Consider the following 17,746-nt stretch of genomic DNA (forward strand, 5'->3'; position numbering starts at 1 on the left):
AATCGTCAACAGATACGCAATGAAAAAATCCTTCCAAAGGACTTGCCTTCTGATCTGTATAACCCTTCTAAAATGAGAAAGAAAGCAAACAGTGGAAACTCCACTGACCAGCTGAGCTAGGAATTACCAAAAAGCTAAATTCTATAGGGAAGAAAAAGCAACTATTTTCGATAATTATTTAGTATTTTTTAAAGAAACAAGCTGCGATAAGAAAAAAATATACACCAAGATTAGATAGACTGCTGCTTGCTTTGATCAAATTTACATTTGTCCCATAATCTTTTGACAATATAGATCCTCGTTATAGCCGTCATGTTTGTACCATTATTATTGACTTGTTGATGCCACTTTTATTAGCATAGTTTGAGATGGGAAGCAGTCTTCCTTATAAAATGAGATTTCTATGGGAAATAACATTTTATATATGCATATAAACATACAAATACACATGCACACAAACACACATTCTGTGGGTAACAGAATATTTTCCTCAGATGTCTGTACTCCCAAGAAGATGGATGAAAATATTCTTTTTAATCTTACTGTTACATAGAAATATTTCACTCGTAAACGTAAAATACCCAACTAATGATCTGGTATCAATCTCTTGTGCAAATAGGAAACTTTCTTCTTTAAAGTAAACTGCATTATGGAAAAATGAAGATGAGAAAATAACCTGAAAGACTGCTAACCCTTTTCCGACTAATTCATAGCAATTAACTAGAATAGATTATCAAATGCTTCCTCTTGTCTTTTTATTGACACACCTAATAATAATTCTGCTGCTTGTCTTTGCATATTATTCTTAAGCTAATAGATCTGACACATTTGCAACCTTATTATTAAATGATGCAACACAATTCCTTGTCTTGTCCTTGCAGTATTTGCTGCTTTCTTTCTTTCCTGATCTTTATTTTTCCCTTTTTCCTTTCAAATGGAAGTATATTATACAATTTTGCTATGTTTTAACAACTTTATTTTCCATTGCTTCCAATAGTGGAAAATGGGGAGACAATGTTTTATACTTATCTTACACTCAACTTGAACATATGCATGAGATTACAAAAGACGCAATGAAGACTGTTTTCATCTGGCTTCCTTGTAATACAAATATAACAGACATCATGACTCATATGGTCCAGCCATCCACCGGTACATGAAGTTGTTTATGAAATCCTTAGATTGAGAAATATATCCTCTGTAAGAGAGTCTGTTAAAATAAGAAACTTTAAATAGATGATAGCTGTTCATGTGAATAAAGCTTGCACAAATAAACTAGTTACATTGCCATTACCTCTACACAAATGAGCATTTTCTAATGCTTTTCCTGCTTTTTATTTTTCTCTGTAAAGAAAGCTTGTCACTGCCTTCCGACCAGACACTATTGCATAAAAACCAGAATAGAGTAAAACATTCCCAATTCTTTAATTCTTAAAAAGAGAAAATTCCCTTGAACTTTATTTAAGCTTATGTAGTGCGTGGCATGACTACTTAAGTTTAACATTTTCCTCTGAAGTATTAATGAAATATAATATAAACAATTAAATAGGCTTCAGTTAAATAATGAATGCTTAGGAGCTATTCATTCCTAAGTGTACTTACTTGTGACAGTTTGATAAATATGTTGTACTGTGATAAGTTATTTCGTATAGTTCATTATGCTCTTCTTATACAATTACCATAGTACCAGGAATGGAGATCTGTATCCTGATGGATAAATACTGGTACAATGTGCAGGATGTATTACAAAATTGACTTGTCCTCAGATAGTCCCATGCTCATAAATGATGTGCAGAACATAAATTTCTGTTTCTATTTTATTCTGGCCAAAACCATTGCTGTCAGGTTCGGCAATGTGGTACTTGTGATATATAGTTCTATTATAATACCTTCAAATTTTCCATGTTTATATTGAAGATAATTTTGGAAGTAACCTTTGCATCTCAAAAGTAAAAATTTAGAAACTGTCTTGTAATCCTGTAAAGTTTTTGAATGTTATCTTCTACATGTGCTTTTTTTTCCTCTCTGCATCTTTCCATCTCTACAAACTATTATGAAAATTCCATAGCAGTGAAAAGAAACACTCTTTTAAGAAATGTTCTTTTGGATTTAGAGGTAATTAATCCTTATTAAGGACCAACATTTATAGAAGGAGTAACAGTAGGTGCTTTAATAATATGCAGAAGTTCATTGTTGGCTATACGGATCGTGATTTTGATCTTTGGCTTTGTGGTGGTTTTTTCCTTTCCTCTATGAAACATTATGAAATCAGGAAAGTTGAATGTTCTCATTGATTAGCATTCTGGAAAGAAAAAGGATATTCACATATTTTAACCTAAAACTCTTTTTTTTTTTTTTCAAAGGACATTTCATTTTGAAATATTAGTTAAATTACAATAAAAAAAAAATCCTGCTTTAATCAAAAAGTGGGTCCACTCAGATAACCCTAAAACATCTGCAGTTAAGCATCAATGCTAAACCACGGCATCAAGATGAAGGCAAATTTCTAAAAGTATAGTGAAGAAAGAACTAATGGGTACCACAACATAGTTGCACAGTGTATATACATACTATGCAAAATTAATCAGGACAGAGTCATACTGAGATGGTGTCCTGTATTAAGGAGAGAAATGTTTTGGGACTCTTTTACAGTTTCTATCAGGTCAAATGAGGATATAGAGATGTTACTTGTAATTTAGTGAGATTGTTTCTTTCCTCTACATGTAGATTTCTCTGGAGTCTGACACAGCTTTTATTACCACTGGGTATTTTTCTAAAAGCATTTGCAGGGCTTATGAGCACCAATTACAACTGAAATGCAGTAAGGTCTATTGTCTGACTTTGTTAGCTGCTCAGATTTACTATAAGAAAAGATAATGTTGATGTTAAATACACAATAAACTTCTAAACCAAGAGGCCAATGGCATCTTGGCCTGTATCAGAAACTGCATGACCAGCAGGTCCAGGGAGGTTATCCTCCCTCTGTACTCAGCACTGGTGAGACCGCTCCTTGAGTCCTGTGTTCAGTTCTGGGCCCCTCACCACAAGAAGGATGTTGAGGCTCTGGAGCGAGTCCAGAGAAGAGCAACAAAGCTGGTGAGGGGGCTGGAGAACAGGCCTTATGAGGAACGGCTGAGAGAGCTGGGGTTGTTTAGCCTGGAGAAGAGGAGGCTGAGGGGAGACCTCATTGCTCTCTACAACTACCTGAAAGGATGTTGTAGAGAGCAGGGTGCTGGCCTCTTCTCCCAAGTGACAGGGGACAGGACAAGAGGGAATGGCCTCAAGCTCCACCAGGGGAGATTTAGGCTGGACATTAGGAAAAACTTTTTCACAGAAAGGGTCATTGGGCACTGGAACAGGCTGCCCAGGGAGGTGGTTGAGTCACCTTCCCTGGAGGTGTTTAAGGCACGGGTGGATGTGGTGCTGAGGGGCATGGTTTAGTGTTTGATAGGAATGGTTGGACTCAATGATCCGCTGGGTCTTTTCCAACACAGTTATTCTATGATTCTGCGAACAAGAACCAGGATTTCCCCTCTTTATTGTAAAATCTGCCAAAAACAAGTGAATACTGTTAGGAAAAGTCTGAGGAGGAGGATGAGTGCACATATATGTGAAGGTTTAAGGATAATATGCAACAGTTTGTAATACAATTCATAATAGTTATGTAACCATTAAGAGATGCCTAATATTGACTTTTATTCTCTGATTACACTACTTAAAATCAAGTCTGTTGAGTTCTGCCAGCTGAAAGTCACCTGGCAGAAAAAACATCTCTGTCAATCTAATATTGACAAAGCATTATTGATATTGAAAGATTTCAAATATGTCCCAAGTTATTCAAATAAAGCTTTTCTCTGTCTCTTTCTTTGAAGGCATTAAACTTAACAGAATTTTACCAATTATTAGGCACTGTGGGAAAAGGAGGAAACTGAACAAAGACCCTTAAAGACAGTTATGTCTAAGTATTGCCCTTCATTGCAGTGCTTAAAACTGCAAACATGACAACGTACGTCCTTAGCTTATGTATAGAGTGCATTTTGGTGTGGAAACCATCTACATTTAACCACGTATATAAACTTACTAGACTTGCTTAAAAGATTATATGTGTTTAGATTATTTTATAAAGGAATTTAAAGATGCCATTTGTGAATACCATTTTACTATTGTTCTGATAAAAAAAGGCAGCTGGATAAATACCTTAAACTAGGCACATTACTTTGAGCAAAATGAAAGTTGATTATGACATATCCCACCTACTATATAAAGGCTTGAATTCTTTCATAAAAATTTGTCTCATAATGAAAAGATAACATAATTTTAAAAAAAGCCAACAAGCAAACCTTTAATGTTTTCTGTTTTCATTAATATTTAAAAGTATTTGGAATGTAGCAAGAAAAGCAGCATCAAAATATGGATACACTAGTGCTAGATAACTCAGATTATGTAGGTCTTCTGAAGATAGTGATATATAGGAGCTGAATACTCATCACCTTTCTGTGAATTAAATCTTTCCAAAGAAGCTATTCCGTTCAATTAAAGAGAACAGTTGGAGATAACAATTTCTATGTAAATCCATTTATTGTTGTTTAGAGTTGCCGTACTAAATAAAACTCGGTTTTATTTCAATGTATGAGGCTTTGCAAAACTTTCTAAACTCACCTATGGAATATAATCTCAAACTCTGCAGCTACTGTGCGTAATTGATTTGGCAGAATAAAGAATAACTTGGAAGTTTTCTTTCATCTTTTTAGTTATTTCACTCTCAATTTTCCCTCTGCCTTTTGCTTTTCTTACAATGCCTCCTTTCTCCTCCATCTTGTTTTTTATCATGTTGATGATTCCAGATAGCCTTAAGTATACTGTCAATCACATGCCATGCTGCCAAAGAGCATATGCCTCTGAAAGTCACATGGGATAGCTCATTTTTATCCATCTTTTTCAAAGGAAATTCAATTTAACAGTCATTTTGAATAGCATAAACCCCTGACTTTTGGCATCTTCATTTTAAATGAAAGCACCAGGTTCCCTTTCTGTCAAAACACTGGATCTCTCTGTAAAAGAACTCTACCCTTCCCAGACTAGTGTGGTAATAAGCATGTAGTAAGTGGTACACCTTAATAAATCAAGACCTCAGGAGACTGGGCTGTCTGTGTTTCATCAAAAGAAGGCTGTGATTATTTAAACCATACGTATATTCTAAAACTCAAGTTTTATAAATCAATTATTTCACTTGTTAACAGCATTTAGGTATTAAACATAACGTATTAAGGTATTAAACATAAAATAAGAAGTCTTCTGTGAATATAACTTAAAGAGGACATTTCTTTGCATGTTTACTATATTAGAAAGACATTGGATAAAGTGGAAAAAGTGTCCAAAGACTCTTTGTGTCATCCTTAGATTGCAGTAATTTCATATTAAGGATATTCCATTTATATTTTTGCTGGAATGTTTCCATAGACAAACACAGTTCTGAAAGTTTTTATCATGCATTTTACGCTTAGAAAAAAATCCAACGTTAGTATTTTCATTAAACACAAGCTTATCACTTATTATCACTGACTAAAAATGCTTCATAAAGGGATCATTAGGGTTTAAAGTTACTAGAGAATTTTAGTGACATTATACTGGTTTAATATTGGTCACATGAATAAACATCTACTTTACCTCAGACTAAGACCTGGGGACTTGTAACAGTGATGGCATTATGTAATTTTGCCTAAGCAATGAATATAGTTTAAAATTTTCTGTCACAAGCACATTTTTGAATTGTGTTGTCTGAGAGAAGTTTGGAGATGCATGAAATTTTTCCGAGAAAAACACACTGGAAAGCTAAACAATGGTCTTGACAGTAGAATCCCTGGTATAAGGACCGTGTCAACTTGACCGCAGAAGATTGTTTGAATGCATTCCAAAATTTGCTGTCACCAAAATAAATAAATAAAAAAAATAATCCATCTCTTTGCAAGCAATATCTAGCTAACTGGAAAGAGATACGAAACCAATATGGTAAGCTTAACTTAAAATATTTGAAAATACGTGCCAACTGAATTATTATTATTAAGTATTAAATGTTACCATTAAAAGCATGTTGTGAATGGAAGAAATATAAGCTTAATATTGGAATTATGAAGATTTCCTCTCATTTTGAATTGATTCCCTGTCTGTTGTTTCTCAGGTTCAGATAAAATACAGAAGGAAAACTATTATTTGTATACTGTTTCACATCTATTTTGTCTATAGTGGTGGGATTACCTAACTCAAAGTTAATTAAGTTAATTGGGAGAAACAGCAGATGAGCTCTGAATTAGGTATTCTATCAGAAACCACAGTTTACAACCACTGCAATGAAAAACAACAATAAGATCTAGGACTTGGTAGGGTCACATGTGTCACTGTCACAAAATAAATAGCATTTCAATGTACACCACTATTAAGCAGGCACTGTAGATACTTTCATTTGATTTACAAAGAAGTTTTCTTCTAAGACAGTCTGTAAATTGGCTGTCATTACTAGGTAGGTTTGAATAAATACCAAATATTACCAAGATTTTATGACACCACACTAAATTTGTTTTTAAGCATTAGTATCATTAAATTGAATATCAGATAATTTTTATTGGACTGGCATACAATTCTAGAAAGGCATTTTAAAATTGCAGTAAGCTCGATTTATAAAGTGTGTGTGTGATTATTCTTAATTTTATGTATACTGTAGAAGTTTCCAAACAGAAATAGAAGCATTATGAAATATTGTGTAAGCATATACTCTGCTTTTTTTACTAGTATGTAGCGTATTGATAACTATGAACTCCAGTAGATTTGTAATGGTTATATTCCTGTTGTTTAGTAACTAAAACCAGATCGATTATAGTGGGGCTAACTGAATATGTTATTTTGCCAGCAGGGAAGAAAAACTAAATATTTGCTAGATATGACAGAATTTATATATATTTCACAGTATATATGTGACATATAATGATTTGAAACAGAAATATGAAGGATTAAGAAAAGCTGACAGGATTAGCAGTGTTAAAGACTTTCAAATTGCACTGAAATTTTTCTGCCATAATCGGAGTAGAATTAGAAGAAATAAAGCAAGTAGAATTAGAAGAAATAAAAATGCTCCCTAAGATTTATTACATGTTCCAGTCATAGATATTTTTCAATATTCTTAGAAAAAAAAGAAAGAAGAGAGTTTTGTATGGCATGCAGATTGAAAGTATTCTTGTCTCCTAAAACCATACCTTATAATTTCAGAAACTTTTGCCTCTGTAATTTGAAGAAGCACACAGGAAAGGTCCTTTGTTTGAAGTTTTCACTGTAATTTAAACTTCATTACTAGATCCACACACTTGGAGGAAGAACACCAAACAAACAAAATTGCTCTTGGCTTTGCTGCACCAGCTCTCTTCATGAAGCCAATTATATTCTCCAAATATGGCTAGATAATCAAACTCACCTGCTGTTAAGAGCAGAGGTTGAATCATGTGAGAGTAGTTATGGACTAATGGGTTTTTGCTTGTCGTTACTAGACTTTGCTTTCTGTCTTCTATCCTGCCAAGTTTCTGAGGCATCTGCCTGGCAGCCACGCAGATAAAACCTCAAGCAGTGAAAGTTCATACTTCAGTCTCCCTCACAGGCTTTTAAGTTTGTCTCCTACTGATTCATGTTCCTCAAATAAGATACTAAAAATATCCTAAGAAATATGTTTTAAAAGTATAGTGGCAACTTCTGGCATTATTACTACCAAGTTAGTTTGCTATTTGCAATTAATTCTGCCTTGAGAGTTCTTGCCTCAGGTTTTGCTAGCAAATCTCACATGGCAGCATTGACTTCAGCCATCTCTAGCCAGATTACACTATCTTTTCTTCTGTTGATCAACCAGTTCAGTTGCCCACTGGTGCACTTGATTCACTGTATCCTTCCACTATCTGGAATCAATCACTATCATTACTCTACAATTATTTTTGCGACACTATGGATAACTGATGACTATGAGCATAGGACAGTAAAAATCACTGATACCTTCTCATTTTCAGCAGCACAGGGGGTTTGGGGTGAGTTTTGGTATCTATTCTTTTCCCAGGGAAGAAAACCTCTGCCTTCTGTTACCAATTTTATATGGAATATTGCCAGTTAGAGGTCTTAACCTTGTCAGAAAGAACCAACCATATGTAAGATTATATTTTTTCACTTGTGATGAATGATTCTTCAGAGTACCCTTGAATAGTAAACTACCTTAATGTACTGGCGGTTTAAAATTGAAGGATACTTGCATTACCTGATGTTATTGCTAACCTGTAGTTCATAAACTGTGTCACATATAGTTCAGGCTCTACCCTCTTTCTCCTTTTTTAGTTTTCCTCCTTTTTATTTCTGTCCCTTTCTTGTCACATGTGAGCAGAATTTGGTTATCATTTGTCAGCTATGTAGAAAAAAGGTAAATTAGTAGATTAATTAATTTTAATTAAATATAAAAATTATGTAAGACTTAGCAAATTTGTATAAAATCCAGACCTATGCTGATAATTCAAAACATAAAATGTCATTCAGGTGTTCACATTACCTAGACTTCATATCTGTGGCCTTTTACATTATTGATGAGGACATAAGGAAACCATAGTCACTACCTCTTCATATAAAGCAGCACTGAGACGTCTGCTACACACAGTAACATATTCAAAGTGCCAGAATCATTTGCCACTGCCCTGCATCTGGAAATCATCTTTGCCGGAACAACATTCTGCAGAATGTAGTGTGGGAGGTGAGACTATGTTTCTGTAGAACTCAAAAGGGAAAGATTTTTAGGATGGGAAAAAAGGGCAAAAGCTAGAGACTTGTGCAGTTGTGATCATGTAATGCTATGAGAAACAAAGCAGAACAACAGCAATTTTTCACTCCCTAAGAAAAAAATAATTCTGTAGTGATATTTTTCTATATTCAAAGCTCAAATTTATATCTTCCTCCTTCTGCGCCTAATTTTTGAGAAACTGTTATAAATGAGATCTCACTATCCTCTGGCTGCTGTGGAGCAGAAATGAGTTTTTTGCATTTAATATCCTAAGCATATTTTAGTTATACAATATTTATATTTTAAAAATATCTAAATAATATTAGAAAAGAGTGGGATCATTTTTTAGTAATAGAAAAATGACTGTTTTAACAGAACACTAAAATTTTTAAAGAAATACATACTGATAATTAAAACATTCAAAAATCAACACTGACAAATATAACTAACATTGTTTGACAAATGGCTAACAGAATCCATCTTGTCAAAGAGGATATAGTATGAACATGTTCACAGAAGTAGGTTTACTGTGAAGAATAAGAGAAAATATGATAAGTAAGATCAGTCTGAATATTTGTCAATAACCCTGGCAAACAGATAACAAACATTCAGGTTTGTTCTTGGCCTTTAAAGCAGCAAGATATGAGAATTGTTCTCTTAGGAAATGTAATCTAGCAGGTCAGACTTGCTTTAAGTCTTTCACAGGTAAGTGACGTCCCATGTAATAATATGTAAATATTGAAGCAGTTCTTCCCTTGTTGAGTAAAATATTGTTTGTTCTTCAGTGGTGTGTTTTTAGTTATGGTGTTGAGCATTTCAATTAAAATGGCAAAATACTACAGTACAAAAGCTAAATAACATTTTCTCAAATTTGGGGATCAGTACACTGAGGCCACTCAAAACCCTGTATACCAAAATATAGGAGTAGACTGGCCTTTTCTCTTTCATCGTGTGCATTGAACATTAGCAATATATTCCTCCTGAACAATTGATTGCCCTTTTTTATTGCTTTTTATTTCTTTTCACAAGATATTCATGAAAGAAGGTTTCTTTGTTACAGAAATCTATAGAAATTCAATAAAAGTTTACTCAACTGAAATATTTAGCCATTCCCACATGAGAGGGGAACAAAGAGTTCCTAGTCCATGTGCTATAACAGTTTATTTACCTTCCCTACTTTTTAATATAAAATGCACAGCCTATTTTGAGTACTACAGCCAGAACTTCTTTCGCAGAAAAAGTCATGCTACCACTTGCTTACTCTTCCTGAAGATGATTTTGTTGCACAGATTCAAGAGGAAATGGAAACAACATCCATCTTTTCCTACCAGTCTAGCAGCTAATAGCTTGTGATTAGACCTCCTTATGGAGATAGAAAGATCTGGGTTTGAATCCATCTGGAAAAGGAAATTAAACTCATATCCACTATTTCTCAGGTGACCAATTAAACCACTAGAATATTTTAAAATCTTCAGGCAGTACTATTGGCTGCCTTTAGGCAGATTCTTGAAGGAAATTGCAGTTGTACCTTGTTAGGTGTGTTAGATGTGCTGAGCATAAATGTAGCAATGAAATCCTGGGGCTAGGTAGGATAGCAGCCTCTTCTTGGGTTATGCTTAAGTTTAGGCATAAGCTTCTTCTAGGTAACTGAGGGTGGGTTTGATTGCTAGTTGCTTTAAGCTTTGAATTTAGGGGTCACGCTCCCAATTGTGCCTTGATTTCTGTGACTCAAGGTATTTCAACACTGCAAAGTTCAACAACTTGTCAACTAAATTCACTTCATTTTTTTAAGTCTGCTGCCTGTGCAACCTGTGGCTGCAGCAGCTAAGTCTGAAAGCAGTACAGCTGCATTCCTGCAGTGCTACATCAAAGCCAACCAGCTTTGCTGAAGGGGCATAGCACTACATGAATGATATTCTGCTGCTTCAAAACCTAGGTCATTTACATCAAGTGAGATTATGGGCTTCACTTTCCTAGAAATGACAGGCATCTAGTGCTATTTTAGATTCCCAGATATCCCACCCATTCTCCTGGCATTCAGAAAGTGCTGTATCTTATTTGTCTACATTATTCTAATATCTCAGATATTCTACAATGTCCAGAGATTGTAGTACCTTTCAAAAGAACTACATAGTACTAGTACATTTGTGTTTCAGTAATAAAATTACTCCCCTGGTCCCACTGCTTGTTGTTTTCCAGCCATTCCAGATTCAGGTTCAATTCTGTGCTTGTCTCCACAACCACAGCAAAAGCGTGCCTGTATAGCTTTGCTGGAGATAGTCCTAGAAACATCTCTTTTTACAAGTTTGATCTTGCAAGGTGTTTAATATTCTCAACTTCCATTTGAGACCCTGATGCGCTTGGCAGGACTGACTCTTACATGAGCAGCTAGCTACCATTGTACATGATCAGGTAGAGGATTATACATTGTACCTTGTGTTCTCATTGGGAACACGAGTGATATCTCTAATATATTTAAAGACATATTGTCTCATTTCTGAAAATTTGCCTTCAGGACAACATGGAAATAAATCAAGGGAAGCTACCACAGTGTCCTTCTGCGACTTGTATATAACTAGAACTTAAAATACAATTCTTCTAACTCCAAGACTGACTAAAAATAAAATGAAATATATTGAATGTTTTGTGTTCTTGCAAATAAAAATTGGTATTATTTAGTACTCAACAAATATTTCTAATACTGCTTTCAGTCCACTTTTAATCTTATCATAAACAGGCAATGTTCTGAAACTGCAGTCTACTGGATATGCTTGGCAAGAGAATCTTACTTTGAAAATGTTATTTCCACATTGCTATGCAGTTCTGTGCTGAGTGCATCACTATGAAAAAATGTGTATATGTCCCCTGGCCAGTATGCAAAGCTTAGACAAAACCAGCTCTTGTTCTGCTCATCACGATGCTCCTCTCTGTGACTTATTTTCCATTTGTTAAATGAGGCCAGTCACACTCAAGTACAAAGTGTTTTGACCTCTACTGTGAAAAAATGTTGTAGAAAGCCTAGATATTAACATTATTTCCTGCAGCTACTTAATCAATAGATTCTTTCTGAAGATATCTCAGGGCAGAAATCAGTTGTGAGGCTAAATTTCTAGTAGGAATCCTGTCACAGAAAATTTATTGTCTAGGGAAACAGCTTTTAGAAACTAATTACTTTCAGCTTATTTTGACTTCAACCAAACCTAGTGAATAATAGAAGAAAATATATTATCTTATATTATCTTATTAAATTCCCTTTTCATCATGCCCACAGTTTAAATAATATTTTCAAAGAAAAAGAAATTGTGACAATATGTTGGATTGAATTAATATCCTAATTGAATGCTAATTTTTTTTCCTTGCCTCAAAACATTGGTTTTCTATAATTTAGGATGTGAGTAAGATACCTTATGAGGAAAATTGGTCATGCTAGATCATTTTTTGAGTAAGGTAAATTTGAGTTCAAATCCAGAATTCAAATCTCTTCGGCTTGGAACACCCTTTCTTTTCTCACAGAACAAAGGGCAATTTTTAAACAACGATTATAAATTTTGGTAGCTTAATATTTAGGTACCTTGTGAGGCTGCATTTTCAGGTTGAAGATATACGTCAGTTTCTGAAAATCACAGAATATATGCATGGCATAAATGGCATCCCAAGTGGATGCAGCAGTGGTACACCTGTGCGAGGACTTTCTCTGACATGCAGGACCAGTCTATTTGCAAAAGAACAGATGTGTCGTCTATGTGTCTGTCAAGATGCTGTATGGATAAATGAACATAATGTCTTGTGTACACACAAGTGGAGGCCTCCATCCCACACTGGATAAGGCCCCATTTATTGTCTTTGCTAGTTGCGGGACAATCCCACTTCTTCCAACATCAGCTGCTGGACCACATCCAAGCAGTTGGAAAAGTTATGCTTGGGAATAGCTGTGAGGGTAAGCTAAAAAGGAATTTACTGTATTTTTCCTGAGAGTGATTTTGCCACAATCTAGACATAGGAAAACAATTCCTTTCCCCCAGTTCCAGCTCCACTGTTTTGGAGACAAGTACTCTTTCTAATGACTTTCTGAGGCTTCCTGACAGCAAAATGGTTTTCAGCCTCTCTGGCCTGCTGCAAACCAAGCTGTGCTCTGAACCATCTGCTTGAGAGGGCAGAAAGACCCCAAAGCTTGTTTCTTCCTTCCTGAAGCCTGCTCCCAAGTTTCTGCAACATTACACAGGATGAATTTCCCTTTCTCTGTGGAAGCGACTTCAGCTGGATCATGTGCAGCTAAGGCCCACCCCCACTGGATTGGTCAGTGTATTTCCTGAAGAAAAGAGTAATCTCCTGGAAAATTATGAAAATACATTTTACACATTTCATACTGTTCTAAGTGAATTTAGAGCCAACATTTTTAGTGAAGTGAGTGGAGACAGTGCTGGTCTTAAAAGAAGCAACCTCATCCTCCCCAGAAAAGCAAAACTAGAGAAATGTACACACACTAAAGCCTGAAGTTTGACATGCCTCAGGGAAAGATAAGGAGATAATTTCCATTTTTTTTTTCAATCTCTATGAGTTTATTAATGTTTTTCCATTTACGGTTAATGTTCTAAGTAGGTTTTTTTCCTGTTCAGAAAATGTTAAGAAAAAATATTTCCTCCATTCCTCCTTCATGATATATTGAGCACAAAGGTTATGATGTAAAGATTCACACAGGAATCTCCTGGAGAGCTGGGTCATTTTGAAAATTCTTCCCAGGTGTTTTGTGTCTCTTTCTTAAGCAAAGATTATACAATTAACATTTGAATGTCACACAACTTCTTGTCTAGTTCCCTAAGAGGATATGAAACTGAAGCCATGAAAGCTGAGCTATTTGGTATTTATTACGCACACTCTAATTGTATTTCAGAGCTCTGGGATTTAAACAGGACGTCAGTGTTTCACAGCCCATTTGGATATCTTGGTCTTCATATAATGCTGCTGGATGAGTATCAAGACCGACTGTTTGTGGGAGGAAGAGATCTCTTGTATTCCCTCAGTTTGGATCGAATCAGTGACAACTACCGAGAGGTGGAGTAAAAAGCTATATATATATATATATATTGATCACTTTGTGTTGTAATGTGTAGCACAGAATATCATATCAGAGACTGCATGACTGGAACTTAGATAATGGAGTTTTTGTGTATGTTTTGTATACAAACTTTAAGGTCATGTTTATATTTAAGAAAAATACATTAATTACCATTTTTTTCCCCAGTACCAACCCGCAAGGATCATGCTAGGTGAAGAGTGCATATGGCTATTTGTCGCTGGTTTTCAGCATGTTTACAGATGTTTAGAGCATTTCACACTTTGTCCACACTTCATTTCTTTATCTCCACTGTATTATCAAAGAATACTTTCTCCCTGATATTTATGGGGAACTTTTCCACAGCAACAGAGAAAACATTAATAAAAAATAATAAAAAAATAGCATGTAAATGCTAAAAGGTATTCATAGCAGCATAAATCATGCAGCTAATTTTTAGCCTTCTTTAGGAACTGAATTTTGCATTGGCTTTGAGCTAGAAGTGTTACTAAGTAGTGGCATTTATAGTCTACTCAGTGGTCTGTGGGAGAAAGGTGGTTTAAGACATAATTATTGCAGAGAGCTTGGTGTTGACCCCAACTTGATTATTATCACAACAGACTGGTAAACTAGTAATTGAAGTTGAGAGCGTGGAGTTTGAGCTGATATGAATCTTGGCTTCCTTACTCACTTCTACCCTTGGCGACTAAGAGTGGAAGCATGTGGTGACCAAGGCTGGTAGGAGCATTGCTCCCATCTCAACCATCTTCACAGGGCATAAATGATATCTTGAAATATTTCACTGTTTTCCTTATTTACTTTTTAAATTTTCCCAATGTGTTTTGATATATTTTCACTCATTCACAAATTAAAAAATTAATGAAAAAGTAAGTAATAAAATAAAACACCTCTGGAGAAATACGTTTTTTTGTTGATGTTCATACTGTGCTGATCACTGATTTTTCAAATTCTGTCCTTTCTGCCCCCTTGTTGCAATTGAATATCATGGTTCTCATATCAACACTCTGGTCAACTTTACCACAAGCAGCCTTTTTTATCTCCAAGTGTAATTATAATGTTCCGCTACTGTGAACAGATACAATATACTTCATCCTTTTTATAAACAGTTTGGGAAAGGCAATCCTAGATACAAGGAAATGGATATACTCAGGGAGGCCATTTGAGAATTTATCTACATTTAAAAAAATCCAAAGCTGAACTCCTCAGAGAACAATGTTACATACCGAGCTTTGTTCCTCCACAGTGAGATATGAGTTAACTCCTTTTCCATTTGATAAAAATTATTAATATCCTGTGACAAGATATTAGAGCTCAGGGATATGAAAACATATAGGAAGCAATTGTTTTTACAAAATGAGCTTTTTTACCCCCTCTCTTCTTTCCTATTTGGCAGTAAATCCATATGAGGAAAGATGACAGGATAGAGTATTTTATGCTTCTGTCCAACAACCTTTGTCCCATCTGGATACATTCTTGAAGTTTGTTGCTCTCCTTGTTTTTAATAGGAAGATCAGCCATTTACTTTGAAACTATACTCTCTGTCTTGAGACTTGTATGAAGAGAATGACAAATTAATGGAAGCTCTTTTTACTTGATTGCCTGTTTTTATGATGTGCAAAAACTGAGAAACTGAAATAAATGGATCTTGACCTAGCATTTAGAAACATGACCTCACTGGGACTTAGCTCACTTGAATACAAATGTCAAGGTCCTTTTCTCTTTTCCCAGTGTTCACTCAGTGCAGATCTCATTCACTTATAGCTAGGGAAAAGGTAATTGTTCCACAGCATTATCAGAAAAAGAGTGGAATGAGACGTTTCTGTTATATGAGAGATTAATTAATGAGATACACTGGAAGAAGTTCCTGTAATCAAGAGCCTAATTGATTTGTTATTACCAAAGTTCTTCATTAATCTTCCTTTAACTGTGTGTTGTTTAGCCTTTAACCTTTTGTTTCAGATGGAAGACTTTAGCTTAATTCACCTTAAACACCAGTTATATTCTGGTGATAGTAGAAACAAGTTCCTGGGTTTTATTCTCCCTCTGGTAACTAGCTTCCGAAGACATGTTTCATAAAACTGGTAGCTTTGGAGCAATTTTGTAAAGATATTTTCATATTCTGTGTTCTAGAAAATAGTTGCTGTGTTTTGATTCATTGCCATCTCTTTCTCCAAAATTTGGAATATGAATATGCTTTCTAAAAAGCAAACTAAACCCCATTCACAATTAGAGATATATCCCTGCTGCAAAACAACACAGAAATTCAGTTCTAGCAAGCATCTTAGTCTCTCAAAGAAAAAGCACGAGAATGCTGAATGGACACAAAATGATTTTGGATTAAGATTTATTGATTGCCAAAGTAATCCAGCACTTCCAAAATACTCTAATTGTGACGCATATGAGGTGGGCATCCTCTACATCTTTATTTAATAGACTACATTTTTCCTTGAAGTTCAGTTCTCCTCAGCTTTCAAATACCAAGTAGTGCTCCAATGGGTACATTACAGCTTTTTAACATATTCTATTACCTGTTTATGTCTATATCTACCAACATTATTTTAAGCATATATTATCCTGACCACCTTTTATATCCAGTAGGTACATACAAAATGGGAAAAATCTTTCAGGGAAGAAAAATACTAGCATCATTCTTGTATTGATTGGGAAATCCAGAGATCCAGATTGATCCCTCAACTGTGACGTACTCCTTCCTTGTCACCTTAGACAGAGTCTCACTTCTTCACTTTTTTAAAAAGGATAGAAAAGATGACCCTGGAAACTACTGACCCATCAACCCCACCTCTGTGCCTGGGAAGATCACGGAACAGATCCTCCTAGGAGCTCTGCCCTTGTGAGACCCCACCTGGAGTATTATGCCTACATAAGCCTCATGAAGTTTAACAAGGCCAAGTACAAGGTCCTGCACCTAGGCCAAGGCAATCCCTAGTATCAGTACAGACTGGGGAATGAATAAATTGAGACCAATCCTGCGGAAAAGGACTTGGGGATATTAGTGGATGAAAAATTAGACATGAGCTGTCAATTGCACTTGCAGTTCAGACAGCCAATAATACCCTGAGTGCGTGGCAAGAAACTTGGCCAGCAGGTCATTGTTTATGATGAAGCTGGTGGGACACTGGAAGAGGTTTCCCAGAAAAGTTGTGGCTGCTCCATCACTAGAAAAGTTCAAGATCAGGCTGGCTGGGGCTTAGAACTTCTTAATCTAGTGAAAGATATCCCTACCTGTGGCAGGGATGACCCTCAAAGGTTCCTTCCAACCCTAACCATTCTCTGTGTTTCAAACTATAATTCCACACTAAGAAAAAAATTCCTATTGCTTGCATTATAGCTGCTTTCCAACCTTCCAGCCAAAAGCAAGGACATTGGGTTGCTTCTTCGTTTTTTTCTCTTAATTCTGTGTAAGCTTATAATTCATTATATTTTAAGTAGAAAATGTGCATATAAAATATTTTCAATAACACTGGCATTAAGCATCCAAACACAAAAATAATTACTTGCACACAGTGTATTTAATATTAGTCTACATGGTCAAGTGTTTTTCTCCCTCTGTAGTTTCTCTGTTCCTAACAGCCACCTATACCTGATACGGGCAAAAGTGCCCATTTTAATCTGCTAGTTAGAACATTTCTTTAGGAAGATGTGACTTCAAACTTTTAGGCTCAGGAGATCCTAGGTTTCATGTCTTCTAACTTCTTGGCTTTTGGGTTAAGGAGAATTTGCTACCTATTCAATCCTTGACCAGTCACTAAAGTAAATAACTGTAAATAACAAAAGACCTTGAGTTTTGCACTGAACAAACCAGGAATGGTCTGACAAGGATGAGTATCCTCATGGGACTTCAGCAAAGTTCAAGGACA

At 35.4% G+C, this 17,746-nt stretch overlaps 1 protein-coding gene across 1 annotated transcript in view; it reads left to right on the top strand.

Moving 5' to 3' along the window:
* Positions 1 to 17,746, top strand: part of SEMA3E (semaphorin 3E) — a 141,344-nt gene that overhangs the window by 58,823 nt on the left and 64,775 nt on the right. The window contains exon 2 of the mRNA XM_069875464.1: positions 13,686 to 13,846. Within this exon, the coding sequence (XP_069731565.1) occupies positions 13,686 to 13,846 (161 nt within the window). The remainder of the gene's footprint in view (positions 1 to 13,685; positions 13,847 to 17,746) is intronic.

Source organism: Phaenicophaeus curvirostris, chromosome 1, assembly GCF_032191515.1.
Source record: "Phaenicophaeus curvirostris isolate KB17595 chromosome 1, BPBGC_Pcur_1.0, whole genome shotgun sequence".
Lineage (NCBI taxonomy): Eukaryota > Metazoa > Chordata > Aves > Cuculiformes > Cuculidae > Phaenicophaeus > Phaenicophaeus curvirostris.